Here is an 18237-nt window from a genome sequence, read left to right on the forward strand (position 1 = left end):
GAAAAATTTACCTCCTTTAACAATCGTGTTAATGGGAAATGTGTTGACACATCACCAAAGCAAACAAAAGAAGAACTTTGAAAACAGAACACATTTTTGCACAAACCCTGACTTTTTCTAATCATGACCAATTATTTCTGATTTCTAACCCTAACTAAGTAGTTTAAATCAAAAATGTGTTGCCTAACCCTAACTGTACTGCATAAACAGTGACTGAAACCAAAAGAAACGAGTGAATGAGTGTAAACACAGAAGGGAAAAATAAATGTTTTATCTTGGTCTCAAACTAGTTGCTGGGTGGATTACTCTGAGCAAACTGGCATTGTCCAGTCTAACTCACTTCTGCCTCCATATGAGGACTTTGTGGCTTGTTAAACCTTCATAATGACATTTGCTCATTTTGAAAATGCTGATATGGATCGTATTTGGAAGAAAAGTTTTTTTCTTCTTTTCTATGGAAGAATATTGTGTTCCTCCTTTATTCTTGTGTTGTGAGAAGCTAGAGGCCCACAAGTCTAATATGACACATGTGGTAGCGCTAAGGAATGTCCCCAAGCTTACAAGAAAATGCTGGAATATTCAGAGCAGGGGAAAGAAATATATAAGCAAGGCGAGTAGAAACATCACACAGTACAAGATTATGCACAGATTTACCACACTCTAACTTAGCTTCATAGAATACCCTGATGGAGGGCGATTTGTGTTTAAAGTGTAAGAAATTATGATGATTGTGTTATTAATATGATCTATTATTACTATTATTATTATTATTATTATTATTATTGTTGTTGTTGTTTTGAATTTTTGGATTGTATTGAATGCACATTAATTAATGCATTCTGGATTAATGGTTAAAGGCTGAATAAAAATATAGCACGCAAATGATTCAGTATATTAGCAGGGCAAACCAAAAACACTGCTAAATGCTATACAATGCAAGAAAAGTAGAAGACAGAGAGCTGTCAGGTAGGACTTACATTCAGCCAAACAAATCTGAAATATGGCCAAAAAAAGCTTGTCTCTTATTTGGGGGGGTGGAGGCCTTTAATTACTGCTGCCCAGACTCTACTTTTCACTTCTAAATTTCTCTAAACTAGAGCAGTCTTTCTTGCTCAAATTCATACTGTCCACTTGACTGTTGTATTACATGAAAGCAAAGTTGTATGTGAAACATGACTTATTTATACTGCTCTTGTCAACAAACAGAGCTCACAGTGTGTTTGCTTCCATAATCCGGTCTCCTAGGGACTCAACAAGAACATTGATGTTACAAAACATTCAGGCCTGCAAAAATTCTATTTTCCACACGTACTGTACTTTTGTTGTCCCCCTCTACAGGTTTCTAACACACGGCCTGAGGAGATCTCTTTCAGAATTGAGCAGAAAATGAAAGTGGGTGTCTTGCAACCAGCTGCCGTGTCGGTGTATGAATACTATGACAGTAAGTCTCTCAATGTATTTTACTTAAACTTATGCAATGATCAAAAACACATTTTAAAAATCCTCTTGCGTCTTCTAAAAATGAGATAATTTTCGAATGTACATGTGTTATGAGCCTTCTCTAATTATTACTAAATATTAAAAAAGTCCTTTCTTTCTTGTTACAGAGACACATTGTGTGAAATTTTATCGCCCTGGGAGAGGCAGTGGAGAGCTCCTCATACTTTCTGTAGATGATGTACGTGTATGCGCTGAAGGTAACATAATTCCTAAACTATCTTCCAAAGCATGCATTTGTGATTTATGAACTTAAAAAAGTGCATTGACATTTTGTACAGTACTCTGAATCTAATACACGTTGAAAACAAAAGTCACTATTTTAAAAGAAAGGAGCCAAATCAACAGCTGCAGAAAGTTTGATTTTAGGATCAGTGGAGGTCAAAGGCTTGGACTCCATGGCATACATTAACAAAATGCACCTGTGGACCTCCTCAAGGTAGATGTTACATCAGCTACGAGGACTAAAACAGCACACAGACCTACTTTTTGAAGTGAACAAGAACTCATTTTATTGTGTATTCCTTCAGAATTTGTCTGTGTTTAGAGAAAGACCGTGTTTCAGATTATGGACTGAAATAATCCAAGGAGGTGTGGTAAACTTGGTAACTCTGATTATTGGGAAGAGATTAAACACTGAGCTGGCCATAAGCAGTTTGCCAGATATAGGTCTAAGAAAGAGCTGGACAGGGAAAAAAGATGTTTTATTAGACCAACATGTTGCTGTTTTATAGATAAAAACTTGATTTGAACTGTTAACATATACAAGAATAGTAAAGTTTACTTTAAAAACTTCAATGCACACTTTGTAGTTATCCCTCAACAGGAAAGAAAAAAATATACTTTAAAATGGGGGTAAGAACAGGCCTGAAGAACAGGCCGCAACTAATTTGGTTAATCTCAAGGTAAAACGGGATTCTCACTTGGCTTGTGAACTGTTCTTGCAATAGCCTCAAAAGAGAGAAAAGGATCAGATACGTTGACACCGGCGAACTGTGAATAAACTAGGATACTTAATGTTGCTGCTCGTGGTTCAATAGAACTTGTCTTGAGCCCTTAACTTGAGGAGGAAAGAAAAGAGAGGCCTATGGTGGACATCCACAGTTGGAAAATGGAGAGAGTAACTCTTCAGGAATTAATTTAAGGTCTAGGATTATCTGGGATAGTGTATCTTGGAAGACGTCGATCAATCAGATGAGTTTGTTGAGTATCGTCTCTGACCAGAAACGGTTGAGTTATGTCTTTGCATCTGTTTTCAGGACTCAAAGCTGTTCACATGCTTCTGTAGAATGTTTACCTGCTAAAGCTAATCAAGTTTTTTAAAATGGTCAAAAACCACATCAAATAGTGTATTAGTGGAAGCCTTTTTTATTTACCTGCTCCATTCACCATTTCTTATCCACATCTTCTAAAGATGAATCGAAATCAGCAATGGAAACCGAGCTAATTTGGATGAGCTGAGATGGCTTCCGTGTGAACTATTGTAAAAATAATATTTTTTTTTATTCAGACAGTTGGTTCCATGTCAGTTGACCTGGTTACTGGATTAGGAAACAATCAACAATGACAAATAAATGAAGACATTTCTTAACTAACTGCAGACAAAACACAAAACAAACAAAACAGAACATGTGAGTCTTTAACATGAACATTTAAGGAAAGAGAATAGATGTAGTACACATTTACATAATAAAATCAACCTTCAAACAGGAAATTTAACTTTAAAACTAAACTCTCACATCAACCCCAAACTCTTGAGCATCTTGGAGTCGAGAGTTTTTTCCTTCTGTGAATTTACGGTGAACTGGGCTGAACTCTCACTGCTGTTGTCAGTTGGAGCAAAATGCCTCAGTCACTGAGACAACCTCAGACCCTAGAGCAGAGACAGGAAGAGAAGCAGCTGAATTCTGCCTTGGCACTGTCATTCATGTCGGGGTTTTTGATTTCAGTGTTAACCTGTAAAAACCTGTTCTTCACAAGACAGTCGACAACTTTGGATGTCGGTCACAGGAGACAAAAAGTAATTAAACCGTTGAGTAAGAGTGGCTGTTTTCTAGGGAGACATGCAATCACACGATAACATCTAAGTTCTAATGCTCCCTTTTCCAGTGATGAGCTTAAAAAAAGACTCTGTTTGATTAAAGTATTTGTATACCTCTTAATATGTCAGTTTTTCTTCCCTGGTATTTAAAATAGCGTGGAACATTGAGCATATTACTGGGTATCAGTAACATTTGGATTTGCTGTGCCATCTGAGTCAGATGTGTATTTTTGTTTAATTTATCAATCTTTATTTCCAGAGAGCTGCACTAAGCAGAGAAAGGAGAATATCGAGAATACACAGCGCACTGCAAAAGCTTGTGAATCCACAGCAACTAGCAAAATAGACTTTGGTAAGAGTGTGTTTGAATGTGTGAATGAGTAAGTAGGAAAGAAAAGCACAAAGTTAACAATCTTCACCTTTTCTCCTTTCAGTTTACAAAGTGACAATGGCAAATTTTAAAGCCGAAGAAAACACTGACATGTACACTATGCGGATATCGAAAGTCATTAAAGTTGGTGGGTATAATCTCCTCTTTGCTACGGAAATTACAGCCCAGGACCCATGTTCTCTTCCTCATATAATTTTTTTCAATTACAGGAACCAATGATCCGACTCCAGCAGACAAACTGCGCAGATTTATCAGTTATCAGCACTGCAGAAAAGCTTTGGATCTGACAGTAACCAAAACCTACCTAATCATGGGATCATCATCTGATATTTACAAAGATGACGATTCGTAAGTTTGTTGTGTGTTGTCAGACCGCTTTATATACCTCTGGATTTGGTTTCATGTTGCTGCAGCAGTAGGACAGGTCAAAAAAGAAACTTGGGAAGACTACTGTATGTGATGAATGTCTACAAAAAGTATCTGTTTTACACGGAATTATAGAAATCAGACCACACACATTATTGCTCTCTATGACTTGCTTTAACATTTTATTAATTCCAATTCCTGTATGGTATACACTGCAGAAAACCTTGCCTCATAAAAGCTGAAAGCATTTTCCATTTTTCTGTGTTCAGATTCCAGTATCTGCTTGGTGAGAATACCTGGGTCGAGTACTGGCCCACAATCGCAGAGTGTCAAACTGAGGAATACCGACCTACGTGTTTGGGCATTCAGAATCTGGAAAGGCAGATTGAAGTGTTTGGATGTGAGATGAAGTGAAACTGAACAAAGCAACGTTTTTTTGTTTATTTCAAGCTAACATAGAATACAGATATCATTAATCCTTTTGTTTTGTCATCATTGTCATAACAATTCATTATAAATTGGCATGTCAGTCATGTTGTGAATGAAAACTTTCCAGTGGTGGGAGCACCTTAAAATGTTGGGTTTCCATATGTTTGAACATTAAATACACCTAAAGCCATTTATCTGATGCTGACAGCATTTGAACAGTGTAATCTTTCACTTCACCTAAGGACATTGTTGAGGTTTTTCTATTGGCTACATGTGTGAGAGGAGAAGCTGCAGCACAAGACAAAACAAGAATTCTTCTTGTCCATTCAGCAAAAGCTGTGAACGATGAAAAAAGCATTTAGGTGCTGCACCAATTAACATCGAAACAATTTAAAGTTTGAACAGTGCTGTTACTTATTTGTAACATTGTTTTGAAAAGAGAATCTTATACCAAAATAAGACCCACTGCTACTGTGTGTGCCTGTCCTTGAAATTCTGCTTCATGCAGTTCAGAGTTTGCTGTGTTGATAGAGATGTGTAAAAGTTACGAAGTCCAACCGACCAAGACTGCTGTTGCAATTTGTTCACAGTAATGAGCAGTAATAGCAGCTGTGTAGCACTGTGAAAACAACTAATACTAAATCTGGAGAAAGTTCTGCGAAGATTGCAGTGTACTTGCTGGAAGCTGTCCCCTCAGTTTGGCTAAAGTTGCTGACTAAATAGCAATGCATTATTTGAATAAAGAAATTGATTTTAACACCCTACATATGTTTTTTGCATGTTTTGTTTCTTGCATGTCTTATCTGGCTTTTTTAAGTTTACTTTTTAAAGTGTACACCTGCCCTGTGATGGATTGGCGACCTGTCCACAGTGCACCCAGCCTCTTGCCCACTGGCTGCTGGGATAGGTTTACAAAAGAAGACAAGACGTGAGACAATAAATAAACATGCAAAAAAGAGAAACCCCAAACAAACAAACAAACAACAACAGTAAAAAAAAATCATTTTAAAAAGGTAGGTACAGACATGATTTGTGAGGAATTAGGAAAAAAGTCAAGAAAAAATATAAAAGCACTGTCTTTAAGATGAAAGAAAAAATGACATCATGTGGATGTGCAAGAAAAGAGAAATAATGATAATTAAAAACAGTAACACTAATAACAACAATAATTCTTATTATAATAATAGAGATAATAAAGAAATAACAATAATAAGAAGAAGCTCATCCATCAAAGTGTCTTTGGAGGCAGACTCAAGTCACTTCGGGAGGTGAATGTCACGATACCCAGTGCACACCACAGAAACACACTCCCCACCTTCTATGTGCCATGCCTATGTCTGAATTTATTTGTAGTGGTTATTCCCTTTAAGTCAGTTCTAGAATAATCTGCCTGTGTTCAGCCTGTGCCCCACACCAGTTAGGCATCCAAACAAGGGCTCTGCTATGGACATTCATAGACATCAGAAGACACCCTGCTGGTGTGTTACAATAAAATCAGCGTGGCTTTGCAAGGCAGACAGGCAGTCACATCAGAGTGCCAGGAGGCGGGAAGGAGCCCCGGGAACATCACAGGGTACCACCACAGCCACCCACCTCTTGAAATCCATCATGAGCCTGTCGCATCTCCTATAGTTTAAGGGTCAGTTGGTAGAAGTAATACATTTCATTCATATCTGCTTTTATATCTGCATATCGAGCAGCAATGAGTAGTTGTTGAGGACACAATTCTGCAAAAATAAATAAATAGTCAAACTTTACTGGATGTGTTGCACGATTTCTCAGCTCACCAGAAACGTTGCAACATTGCTTGATGTACAAGCTGTTTGCTTCTCATATTTTGGAATGACTGCGGTCACCTTTTTAGCCTGATCTTAACCATCTAAGAAGTAGAGCACATAATAATAGGATTATTTTTTAATTCATTCTTTTCCTGAGAACATATGTGCCACACTTTTTTTCGCGTTCTACCTTGAAATAATTTTTTTTAATGTAGAACCTGAATATGTTACCAAAATATGTTAGATTTGGACTAAATTTTCTGCAAGCTTCTGGAAGGGTTTTTGGTAATTTCACCATCTTTTTTGTTTCAATCTTGCTTTTTTGCTGTAAAATTGTGTAGGTAATTCACACAATGTGGTTTGTAGAATTCGGTGTTCTGATTATCCAATAACTACGAAATTTTACTGTTTTCCACATCAACATTATCAAGCTAACAATTAACTACCTGACTACTAGTTTTGGCCCTTTTCACCTGAGATCATGCCTATTGCAGCAGCTTTTCATAGATGATTCTTGTTTTACTCATCCCGCCTTATTCATGTATGGCAGAGCTGTGTAGGTCAGTTCAATGCTGCCGACCAACCAGGATTGTAAAATAAAAAAAAATAAAAAAGTAGTTGACATTTCACTGTTTTTTTAATATGCAATTAGCTAAACATCCATCATGTTTACCTTAAATGTTGAAGTGCCATTTTTTTGCTTCTAGAACGTTTTGATCTGGATGGGGATGTAGGGTGTGTTGGACACAGGCTTTTACATTTTTCTTTTTTCTCATTTACTATTAATCAAAGTATCACGATGGGTATCCTAAATTCTTTTGAGGATTTGTCCTTCTAGGAGTTAATAAATTATGAATAATCTTAAACAAACACTAAATGATGAATAAGGCAAGCCCACATTCACCAATAAATATGGTACTTTTTTATATCAATTATCACTTGCCTCTAGAGCACATGGACCAAATTTGGTAAAATTCACTTCAGCAGACATTTTGTATTAATGGTATTTACAGAACCCACTGGGCCAAGTTTGGCAATGCTGACTCATTTCTGCTCATCAATCTGAATCACAACATAGGAGCAGGAATAATGATAATAATAACAATAAAAGTAATGAACCAGCCCAAACAGAGTTCTACCATTTCGGGGCTAGAACCCCTAATTACGTATAAGCTGTATATGCATAAAAAAGTCAATCTACTTCAAAACGAGTAACAATCACATAGTTTTAAAGTTCACAAACTTCTCTGGCGTCACTTCAAGTTTTTCAGAGGTTCATTGTCTTGTGTGTATGTACACAAAATTATTCATTTTCATACTTATTGCTGAATTGAAGTTAGTTTGCTCTTAGAAAACTGATTGTTCTTGTATGATTGTGTTCTTTAGTTTGAATAAGTTTCCCACATTTCAAGGTGAAATGCTTTCCATTTTTTTATTTTACCACTGCTATAATGTCTGCTCCATGCATAGAGTCGACACTCTCATCACTCATCTTAAAGAAGAAATCAGTCCGCAGATGCTGTAAATATCATTACCATTTTACCAGGTTCTGAGTAGTTGTGTTTGAAAAAAAGTTTTTAACATCTGTATCCTCATCCTTTTTGTTAACATTCAAAGATTCACCTGCACCAGAAAAAGTTCTGCAATCTTCTTCTCGCCCTCTGCATCAGCATTTCTTTCTTTTCTTTTTTGACATCTTCCTTTGTCAACCTCTGTTTCCATTTTTACAATATTTCAATTTTGTTTCTGCTTGCTCCAAATTGAGACACAACTGAGCTGTAACACCTAATATGTTTAGCCAACAGTGAGCTGAATTACCTTCTTGAAGGAGTCTTTTAATTTCTTTTCTTTGTCGTGGTTGCCTGAATGTTTAGCTCTTAAACAAAATAATCTTCTTGTATCATATCTGTGATATATCACAACTGGCATAACTTTACCAAAAGTGTCATTCAACAGCCTAAAAGTAGATCAAAAGTATATTTTATTTATTACAGGATGTCTCCTTTTTCCAAGAGGCAAAGCAAAGTTTTGTCTTTCTTTTTTTTTTTTTTTCTTGGTTGTATTGGTTAATCTGCTTTCACCTCAAATAAAAAATAAACTCAGACTTATTTGGAATGAGTGTCTCTGTGAATTTGTCATTAGATTTAGATTACTAAATCTAAACAGAGACAAAAGGTGGAGCAAGCTACTGTAAACGGATAAAGAGTAGAGTGTCACCGAGTCTGCACCCACAACAGATATGGGATCGGGCAGGGACACGTGTTGGAGCCAGCTGTTGCTGGTTGCCTCGCTGGCATTTTTCGTTCTAATTTCTCTGACTGCTTCATCTCCATTGTAAGTAGACCTGCTCTACCTTCAAACATTCTTAACTTGATGACTATTGAAATAGCTGTTGGGTTGAAGGAGCTTCAGTTGTTTTGTTTCTTATATGATCAAACGATTCTTATGAAAGTAAACCATCTATTTACTGTCACACAAATCTGGCAAAGAGAATAATGCTCTCAACACTATTACTGATATGCAACTCAGTTGATTTATGTGTTTAATGTACTTTCCTTATATGTTTTTTCATGCTATGTTTCACACTAGTTTTACACCACTACATGTCATGTCACTACATGAGACATTGTACACCATGTCTTTCAGACAGCTTTACTGTACAAATGAAATGTGCACCTACACACTAAGAGCTTTTAAAGTGTGATGGAAATCAAACAATTCAGCAGTTTATATCAGTTATTCAATACCATGATAATCACAAATTGCAGTTGAATCTAAAATTGTTCAAAAAGAGAAGAACATTTAACTGAATAACTACCGTAGCAAAATTCTGCTTCTACATAAATTCATAATAAAATCATGAATTATAGTCAACAGCAATTTACTGTTTAAATAAATTACAGCATATGACATTTTCCTGCACTGTTTAATGTTACTTGTTATACTTCCCTGTATTTTCATGATAAAACTAGTTTTCCTTGACATACAAGATGTTTATCCAGCCTCTCTTATATACTTCAAAATGTGAATGTGAAGAATACTTCTTCACCCTCTGAAAAAAAATCTACGCTCAAAAAAGAACTTCAACTTCAACTTAAAAAAAAAAGATTCAACTTATTTATCAGAGTCGGTTTGATTGATTCCATTTGGGTTTATTTAACTGATTTTACGTTGGCACAAATTCCAGAATATCAAGTTGAAACAAAACTATTTAATCTATAGGATAAACAATAAATTGCTTTCTGAAATATGCACTTCACTGTAGAGAGAAATATGCATGGACAGACAGACCTTGAAACCAAAGTAGCTCAAAGCAACCCAACAGAGATACCATCTGGGTGTAAATCATTAATTTTGGTATTACCCAGTGGTCTCTGATTTCAACATTTCTTTCGAGTGTCAGGGTTTTGGTGAAAACAAAAAACAGAATGAAAAGAGGAAAAGGACCGACCCACATGCAGGACTTCAGATTAAGGGAAGGTCGAGGTTGCTTTATTAAACTAACTGGGCCCTGCAAGGCAGGATAAGTAAAACTCTCACTGAACTAACCAACACAACTAAAAGAAACAAAGGAAGACTGGCTGACAGATGGAGAAATTAATGAACTGACTGAAAGTTACCGCAGGGAAATGACGACAGCGACACACAACTGACATCGACAACTGAGAATTTCTAGGCATAATGACAAGTAACTAGAATAAAAAGAGGACTGAAACCTAAAACAGAATACAAGGACTAAAGCTCAAAACAAAATACCAAACAAGAAGACAGAAAACAGACTTGACCAAGGCACTGAGAAGTAAATAAACCAGAGCAAAGACTAAGAAACCAAAAGGCAGAAAACCAATAGTAGCCATGGATCATGACACTGAGAGAAACGCTTTAGTAAAATAAAAAAATATTACATTTTGTATTTGTCTAAATACAGGTCTGGTCTAATAGTCAAAAACATGATCTCCCGCTGCGTGCTCCTAGCCTCTTCTCCTTGAACTCCCTGGAAAATGTCATGGGGTCAAGTAAAGATGGGAGGGGAAATTAGCAAAACCTTAGCAAGGACAACCATAATAGGTGATATTAGTCTGCACATTTTGATATGCAACACATGTAATATCAGGTTGTATGGAGTGCCTTAAAAGGTGAGCATTAGCAGATATAGCAAAAATGGACATTTTTATTACACACTCACAGGGTTGTAACTGCTCTTAGCATGTCTACTCCTTATATAGTTCATGGTCATTTAATGAAGTTAAGAAGTTTCTTCAGAAAAACTATTTTTTTGACCAGACCCTATTGTTAATAACAGCTTGGTTATTTTCTCTCTCTCCAGGGAGCTGATGTCTGCCCCCAACTTGCTGCGAGCAGGAACAGCCGAAAATATCTTTGTAGAAATTCAAGATTGTGAGAGAAAAGATGACAGAAGAGTACAAATCAGTGTGATGAATTTTCCAACCAAAACCCAAAAGCTGGCATCCACATATGTGACCCTTACTAAGGCAAAGAACTACCAGGATTTTGGAAGAATTACGGTAATGTACTATTGAGCGTTGATGTCATGGTATACTTCAAAGACTCAGTACCCTGTAAAATTAGGTAAAATATAGGCAGCAGAGTTAGAGGCATTTCCTCATTGTTCTATGATTTACATAATGTATTTCAATAATATACTGTGTATTGGTTCATGCAGTATATGAAAGTGTCATGAATGTAAGTTTTCCATGTAATTTTGTTGAATCTTGAAGTGTTTTATTTTATATTTAATGTCCTCTTTGTAAATGATCGTTTTAAAGAGAAATGATCATTTAAGTGAACTGAAAAGAGCCAAAAACAACTTTCTTTTTAAAAACTGTCTACAGGGGCCACTGTAAATAATTGTATTGTTTTTATTTACATTTTACACCATGTCACAACTTCAAAGGTATTATGATTCTATTTGTCAAAGTTTAAAAATGTTAAAAAAAAATCAGATTTCAAAAGCTGAAAACCGAGGGCTCTGGCACTAAAAAAAATTCCAGAATAAAACTCATTCTTAAATCTGCTTTCTGGAACAGATGGTACGTTTTCATGGAAGGCTCTGAAACAAAACAGAGGATAAGCAGAGTTCAATGTACTGTACACAGTGTAAAACCTATTTCCGAAATGAGAATAGTTTCTCAAATTGTTTTGTGAAGTCCTTTTTTTGGGCAACTGACTTTGCCAATTGCTTTGTTTGACTGGTTTAGTAAATGTTAAGGGCAAACTTGAACTCTGAGTTGAGAAACACTAATGGGACTAAGAGTTTTGGTCCTCAGTGTGTTCAGTTTAAGTGAAGCACAGGTAAAGAAAAAAAGATTTAATCAATTTAGCTTTGATACTATTTCACATGGTAACAGCTAACAAAGACACACTGTGGGGATGTTTAAACCTCAAAAAATCTTGGTTTGGAACCTAAATCCTTGGTAAAACCACTGAGAATCATATAGCAATGGATCCCTGCAGGAATCCATCCAGTTGGTGTCTTTGTTTACTGATCCCTCTGGAACAGTAAACAGCTAACAATGCCAAAGACTGACTGGAACAAAAACCAAGCAAATTTTCTGTTAAGCAAAATTAAGCAACTGTGGACTAAGTAAAATGAGCAAGTCGCACATTTGTTTTCTCAACTCTAATTTCCTTTACAATGGATACAATACAATATATTAATACAATGGATGTTTCCGCAATGCTTTGAAATACCATAGTAGAACTGTAGTATAGGCTTTTGTAACATAATAGGACAAAAAGCAGTTGACAGCAACTGAAGATAAAATTGATGATCAGATAAGACTTAATTTACCTTAGGACCAATGATCAAGCAACCTTACGTACAGATTAAAAGGTGTATCACAATAAACTAAAGGTTCATTTTGAGAGGCCTGTATTACATCTAATAATTGAATCAGCAAGTTTAATATTCAATATATGATTTCAACATAATGAGAATTGCTGTCCAAATGCTTATATATTTATATTTATATTTCCAAATATAAATTTTTCAACATTTCCAGAAAAAGTTGTTATTTTCCATTTCAGAGAAAGAGGTAACTTGAACTCCAAATTTCTTGACAGGGTCACACGCACACTTTGCTAAATTTGCTTTCTGAAGCAGATTCCAGCTGTTAGTTTCCTGGATATAGTTATAGATTTCCTACTTCCCTACAACATAATGTTTGATTTCATAATATATATATATATATATAAATATATTTTTTTTTTTAGGGCTGAGCAAATTCTTTAATCGCATGATTTCCTGTGATTAATCACGATTAATCGCGATTAATCGCATTTTTATACGTAAAATCCAATAATGAATTCAAAAGTAGCATATAACGCACTTTTAATGGAACTGTACACTGAAGGAACTGAAATACTCTGGTGATAAGACAATTCAATGTTGCAGCGCTTACAAATAACTTTGGCTCTGTCAACTGTGCCGTCTGGAAGAACATGGAAATGAAAACAGCCAAGTAAAAGTCCTGTAACCTTCTCCATGTTTGTTTAGTCTGCTTCATCCGCCATTCTTTTCTTTTCTGACTGTTTCCTGTGAGCTCTGCAGCAGTTAGCAACATACTAGGCTCACCCACGATGGACTTTTTCAAAATAAAAGCCAGTGAGCAACAGACTTTTACAATAAAAATAATAAACAATAAAAACGGCGTTAATGGGAGACAAATGATTGTCGGCGATAATTAATTCATTAGTTAACGCCAAAATGATCCGTTAATGTACCTGGCCCTAGTTTTTTTGCAAAGTCCCTGCCTTCATTTAATTTCCAAGAACTATGGAAAAGCCACTATAGATGAATATGTATCAGTATCAAAACAGTTTCACAGCTTTTATACCCCATTCTGTCATCTTTTAGTTCACTCTGTGTTTTTTCTCAGATCCCTGCTGAAGCCTTCAGTAATGATCCCAACATAAAGCAGTTTGTTTACCTGCAAGCCCAGTTCCCTGACCGAGTGCTGGAGAAGGTTGTATTAGTCTCCTTCCTGTCGGGTTACATTTTCATTCAGACTGACAAGCCCATCTATAATCAAGAAAGCAAGAGTGAGTACACTTCTTCATTCCTGAGGAACGTATCTTCTTTGTGGAATGGCAGCCATGAACTGCAATGCAACAGTGTAACAGCATTTTGGAAAAATGACAATATTTAAGACTACAAAAGATTTAACAGAAATACACACTCTTACTATATGAATATTCAGCTCAGATGATGCTAAAATAACCTTTAACTCAAAGTATACTCAATAAATTGTTAAAGATGGGCAACAACATGTTGTTATTAATTTATTCCATTCTTACTGAATGTCTTCTATATTTCAGCCTTGTCTTGTTGTCTGTATCAACAAACAGATCGTGCTCAGATGACAAGGATGTTGTTCTGTTTTATTTACTTTTTACTTTTACTTACTATTTTTATTTTGGCCACATTGTAACATGCGATATGAGTATTTACCACCAGTAACACAAAATACGCAACTCCCCTACTTTGTTTTTTAGATCATTATTTTTTACTTCTTGCAATTTGTGAAATGTTTCTCAGTTAAATAAATTATTGTTTTAAACTGCAATATTAGTTTCATTAAATACACATTTTCCTTATGTCAACTGTGTGATGTTGTCATGAAATGACTGGGAGGAAAAAAGAATTTTCCTGTTTTCCTCTCTCTAACAGTTTTCTACAGGATCTTTGCAGTGAACCCAGCAATGGAGCCTGTGGAGGCGAACCATAATACCCACACTGTCAACGCAGTGGACATTGAGATTGTGGTAAATAACTGTAACTTTCAAAAATTCACAAGTATACAAGTAATGATGGTGATATTAAGGTTTCACTTCAGGAGTAAAGTCTCTTTGGGTGGCGTAATGCTCTCAAAATATTATCACTAGATATTGGTTCTGGCGTGTGTGTAACTGGCGTTGCTATAAGGATTTATTCAGCAAAGTACTGTTATGTAAAATCTTACATGAGAGTCTAGTCAAATACACTCATGTTGTATATTCTAATAGGAAGAAAAATGAGGAATAAAGATATTAAAGATGAAAGCAACTACAGATATAAGTAAGAATGTTAGAATGTTACTTTAAATTTCAAACGCTATTCTGAGATTGACAATGCTTTCAGCTTATAATTTCCTACCAGAATCTCTTTCATTTCTAGTCCCCTGGTGGCCTCACTGTTGAATCTAATTTTCACATTTTGAGATCAGGCATCTTCTCTGGAAGTTTCTCACTTTCTGCAAATGCTGCGTGAGTTATTTTCTGTTGTACCAACATGCTCTTAAAAATGTAATGCTGTTATTAATTTCAATATGTTATTATTACAATAATCTTCCTATTTTATGAATATGTGTGTGTAGTAATGGACCGTGGCAGGTGGTGGCAAAATTCCGCAGCAACCCACAAATGAGTTTTGCTGCAAAATTTGAGGTCAAAGAATATGGTGAGTCCCTCTTTAACTTTTTAAATCCACAAAACCCTCCTTTCTTACTTTATTGGACTGAAAAAAAGTAAGTGAGATGTGTTCAAACTTTTGAGTGGTATTGCACATAAACTGTCTGTATTATTTTTCAGTGCTTCCCAGTTTTGAGGTTAAACTGACACCTTTGAGCTCCTTCTATTATGTGGACAGAGAAGGGCTGACGCTTAACATTCAAGCTATGTATGTAAAGTCTTTTGTTTTGTGGAAATAGTGATGGGATTTGATCTATACAATATATATATATAAATATATATATATATATATACATATATAGGTATGAATATATATATGATTGTTCTGTTTTTCTTTATTCCAAGTTGATGATTATTTTGTGCTTTTAGGTATTTTTGTGGTAAAGAGGTGGATGGGACAGCCTATGTGGTATTTGGGTTTATCCATAGAGGTCAAAAAATTAGCTTTCCTAGCTCTCTTCAGAGTATCCTGGTGAGTATATATTCTTACTTTTGATCGTTTTTATGTTTCTGTTTACGTATTTTGCAGACGCTTTTATCCAAAGCAACTTACAAATGAGGATATAACAATGCAGCTAACATAAAAGTTAACAATAAGCTACATAGAAGGAAAACCGCTAGTCATGGGTGACCGTGTAGAAATAGAGTCCAGGTATAGAGGGAAGTACAGAAAGTGGAGGGGGTAGGATAGTACAAGGTAAGTGCTAGGGTGATGCTCTCTGAAGAGCTGTGTCTTCAAGAGTTTCTTGAAGATAGACATAACAGGGGTCTGTCTGATGATTGCTCAGTCTGTGTCAGTTAAATCTCTTTATCGTTCTCTTGTAAAAGCACAAACTCATTATCCACAAAGTTGGCATTGTTGGCTTTAAATATCAACATTATTGTGAAACATATTCAGCAATTTATTGTTTTCAACCGGTCTGCAGTTACGGTTTTTCAAAATTCTCTGAAAAGATATGTTAAAAGCTAGCTGATATGTCAATTCAAATCATTTTTGTATTATGCAAAATTAGATTGTGGGAGGTAATGTAGAGGTCACCTTGAAAAAGGAAACAATCACTCAGACCTTCCCAAATGTCCTCGACCTGGTGGGGAGCTCCATATATGCAACGGTCAGTGTGCTGACAGAGAGTGGTGAGTAATGTGTCCTATATAGGACTTTTATATATATATATATGTATATTATATTGAAATATTTTTATGTTTTGGTCATAATATGTTATATTCTTGTTGTGGAAAGCTTCAGTTAATAGCTGTGATCTAAATCATTCCTAAAGATGATTTCTGAACAAAGCCATGTGTGATTATTTAAAATTTATATAATAATTTATTATAAAACAAGATACTGATTTAATACAAACAATAAGGGTTTTCTGGATTTGATACTAAACGATGTAGTTAAAGAACTATGAATATTTGGGACCGGCATCAGAAGACTGAGAGTTTTATTGTTTATACATTCTAGTATAGTTCACATTGCAACATGATGTTTGTATTTGAAAACTTCCACCATTGATAAATATAGAGAGCAAAAATGTATGTCCAGAAAAATTTAATAGAAAGCAGACATGTTTTATTGGTTCTTAGGTGATGTCATCAATCTCTCATGATGTTTTCTGGTTAGATGATATAAAAAATGAATCAATAAATAGCAGTTTCTTAAATGTATTTTTTTTACATTTTGTTTTTCTCTTGATACTATGTATTTTAGAGGTTGAAATAGGGGAGGGTGTTGAACTGTTATTGAAAGGCTTAATTATTATGTACTTTTGTCTCAAACAGGAGGTGAAATGGTGGAGGCAGAGTTAAGAGGCATCAAAATCATCGCATCACCCTACACTATCACTTTCAAGAAAACACCCAAATATTTCAAACCAGGAATGCCCTTCGATGTTGTGGTAAAGTACATATTTACATCGATGTAGATCATAGCAAAATAAAATAAAGAACAGTTCAAGAAGAGATGAATATCACTGTACTATACTTTTGATGCCCACAGTCAAAACTGGTACTATCAGTGAAACACTTTTCAGCACATCTGCTGTGGTTTGCAGTGAACTGTAGTCTTATGACAATAAACAAAAAACAGTTCCTGCAATTCTTTTAATAAGACATTTGACTTATACTTTTGGCATCTTTTTCTGTGATGGCAGGTTGAAGTTATGAATCCTGATGATACTCCAGCACAAGGTATAGCTGTCTTGGTTGAGCCTGGTGCAGTTAGAGGCATCACTGCAGCCAATGGCATGGCAAAGGTTACCATCCATACAGTGGCAAACTCAGAAATCCTAACTATAACGGTATGTCTTTAAGGTTTTCTTTTTTTTATTAGAAAGAAAGAGTCTGTATGTGGAAAAGAAACTACATCTTCTTTTACTGTTCATATATCAAAGCATAAGAAAAAATGCTGTTTGCTGTTATTTCCCTCCGAGTGTATATATTCCAGGTTGGCTTTGTTGGGTGCCAGATCATTATTGTTCCCAGGACTGTTGTCATTCACTATAGTTTTGTGCCTGGCCAGTCTTTGATTTTGATCGTTGTTATGACTGTATTTCCTGCTGCTTCTGGGCTTTTTGTTCTTGCACCAATAAGTTAAAAAAAAGTTTGTGTAAGCCGGTACCTCCTGCGTACTCTTTCCGCATTTGGGTTTTCCACCTTCAACCACGTTCGTTGACACCAATTTCTTTGACATCAAAATCTACAGATAAGCAGAGGAACTGTGCTGCCACCTCCAACAGTCTATGATGACATACACATACAAAAAGAAAGAACACCTATTTTAGGAAGGCGTGTGATGAATATCAAAAGACACAATTACTTTGTTTTTCACGTGACTGAACACCAGCCAAGTGATTACTAAATTATGAAGTTTTGTTTGTATACAGAATGCTTATTTGTGTGTGCCTTAAATTACAGGCACGAACCAATGATCCTCGGATTTCATTTTCAAGACAAACATCAGCCACTATGAATGCTTACCCATATAAAACCAAAAGCAACAGTTACATCCACATAAGTAAGTAATGTCCTGAAGGTACAGCATGTGGTCAACTAGGTATTAATGATAATGTCAGTGCTGCTTGTAACTGCTTTAGGTTACTGTCTCCCTAAATGTGTAACATTAACCGTGGTAAGTTGTAATTGCAGGTGTGGATACAACTGAGGTGGAATTAGGACAATACATGAAAATCAACCTCTTTTTCAACAGGCCACAAAGTCAACAAAAAGATATTACGTATTTGGTGAGAGACTTTCAACTTTATTGC

The 18237-nt window shown here is 35.6% G+C and overlaps 2 protein-coding genes across 3 annotated transcripts in view; both read left to right on the forward strand.

The window, feature by feature from the left end:
• The window catches only part of LOC140305547 (complement C3-like), a 35771-nt gene extending 30283 nt beyond the window's left edge, over window positions 1-5488 (forward strand). Inside the window, exons 38-43 of the mRNA XM_072384458.1 lie at window positions 1339-1441; window positions 1608-1697; window positions 3798-3890; window positions 3973-4056; window positions 4139-4277; window positions 4565-5488. Of these exons, the coding sequence (XP_072240559.1) occupies window positions 1339-1441; window positions 1608-1697; window positions 3798-3890; window positions 3973-4056; window positions 4139-4277; window positions 4565-4709 (654 nt within the window). The 3' untranslated portion in view covers window positions 4710-5488. The remainder of the gene's footprint in view (window positions 1-1338; window positions 1442-1607; window positions 1698-3797; window positions 3891-3972; window positions 4057-4138; window positions 4278-4564) is intronic.
• A 3227-nt stretch (window positions 5489-8715) lies between these two features.
• The window catches only part of LOC140305545 (complement C3-like), a 32001-nt gene continuing 22479 nt past the window's right edge, over window positions 8716-18237 (forward strand). For both annotated transcript variants that reach the window (XM_072384456.1, XM_072384457.1), the window contains exons 1-13: window positions 8716-8836; window positions 10830-11028; window positions 13402-13564; window positions 14193-14287; window positions 14679-14767; window positions 14878-14960; window positions 15092-15179; window positions 15341-15443; window positions 15985-16105; window positions 16754-16869; window positions 17125-17271; window positions 17888-17987; window positions 18119-18213. In XM_072384456.1, coding sequence (XP_072240557.1) covers window positions 8742-8836; window positions 10830-11028; window positions 13402-13564; window positions 14193-14287; window positions 14679-14767; window positions 14878-14960; window positions 15092-15179; window positions 15341-15443; window positions 15985-16105; window positions 16754-16869; window positions 17125-17271; window positions 17888-17987; window positions 18119-18213 — 1494 coding nt within the window. In that variant the 5' untranslated portion in view covers window positions 8716-8741. The remainder of the gene's footprint in view (window positions 8837-10829; window positions 11029-13401; window positions 13565-14192; window positions 14288-14678; window positions 14768-14877; window positions 14961-15091; window positions 15180-15340; window positions 15444-15984; window positions 16106-16753; window positions 16870-17124; window positions 17272-17887; window positions 17988-18118; window positions 18214-18237) is intronic.

Source organism: Leuresthes tenuis, unplaced genomic scaffold, assembly GCF_036924035.1.
Source record: "Leuresthes tenuis unplaced genomic scaffold, fLeuTen1.0.hap1 SCAF_4, whole genome shotgun sequence".
NCBI classification, from domain to species: domain Eukaryota; kingdom Metazoa; phylum Chordata; class Actinopteri; order Atheriniformes; family Atherinopsidae; genus Leuresthes; species Leuresthes tenuis.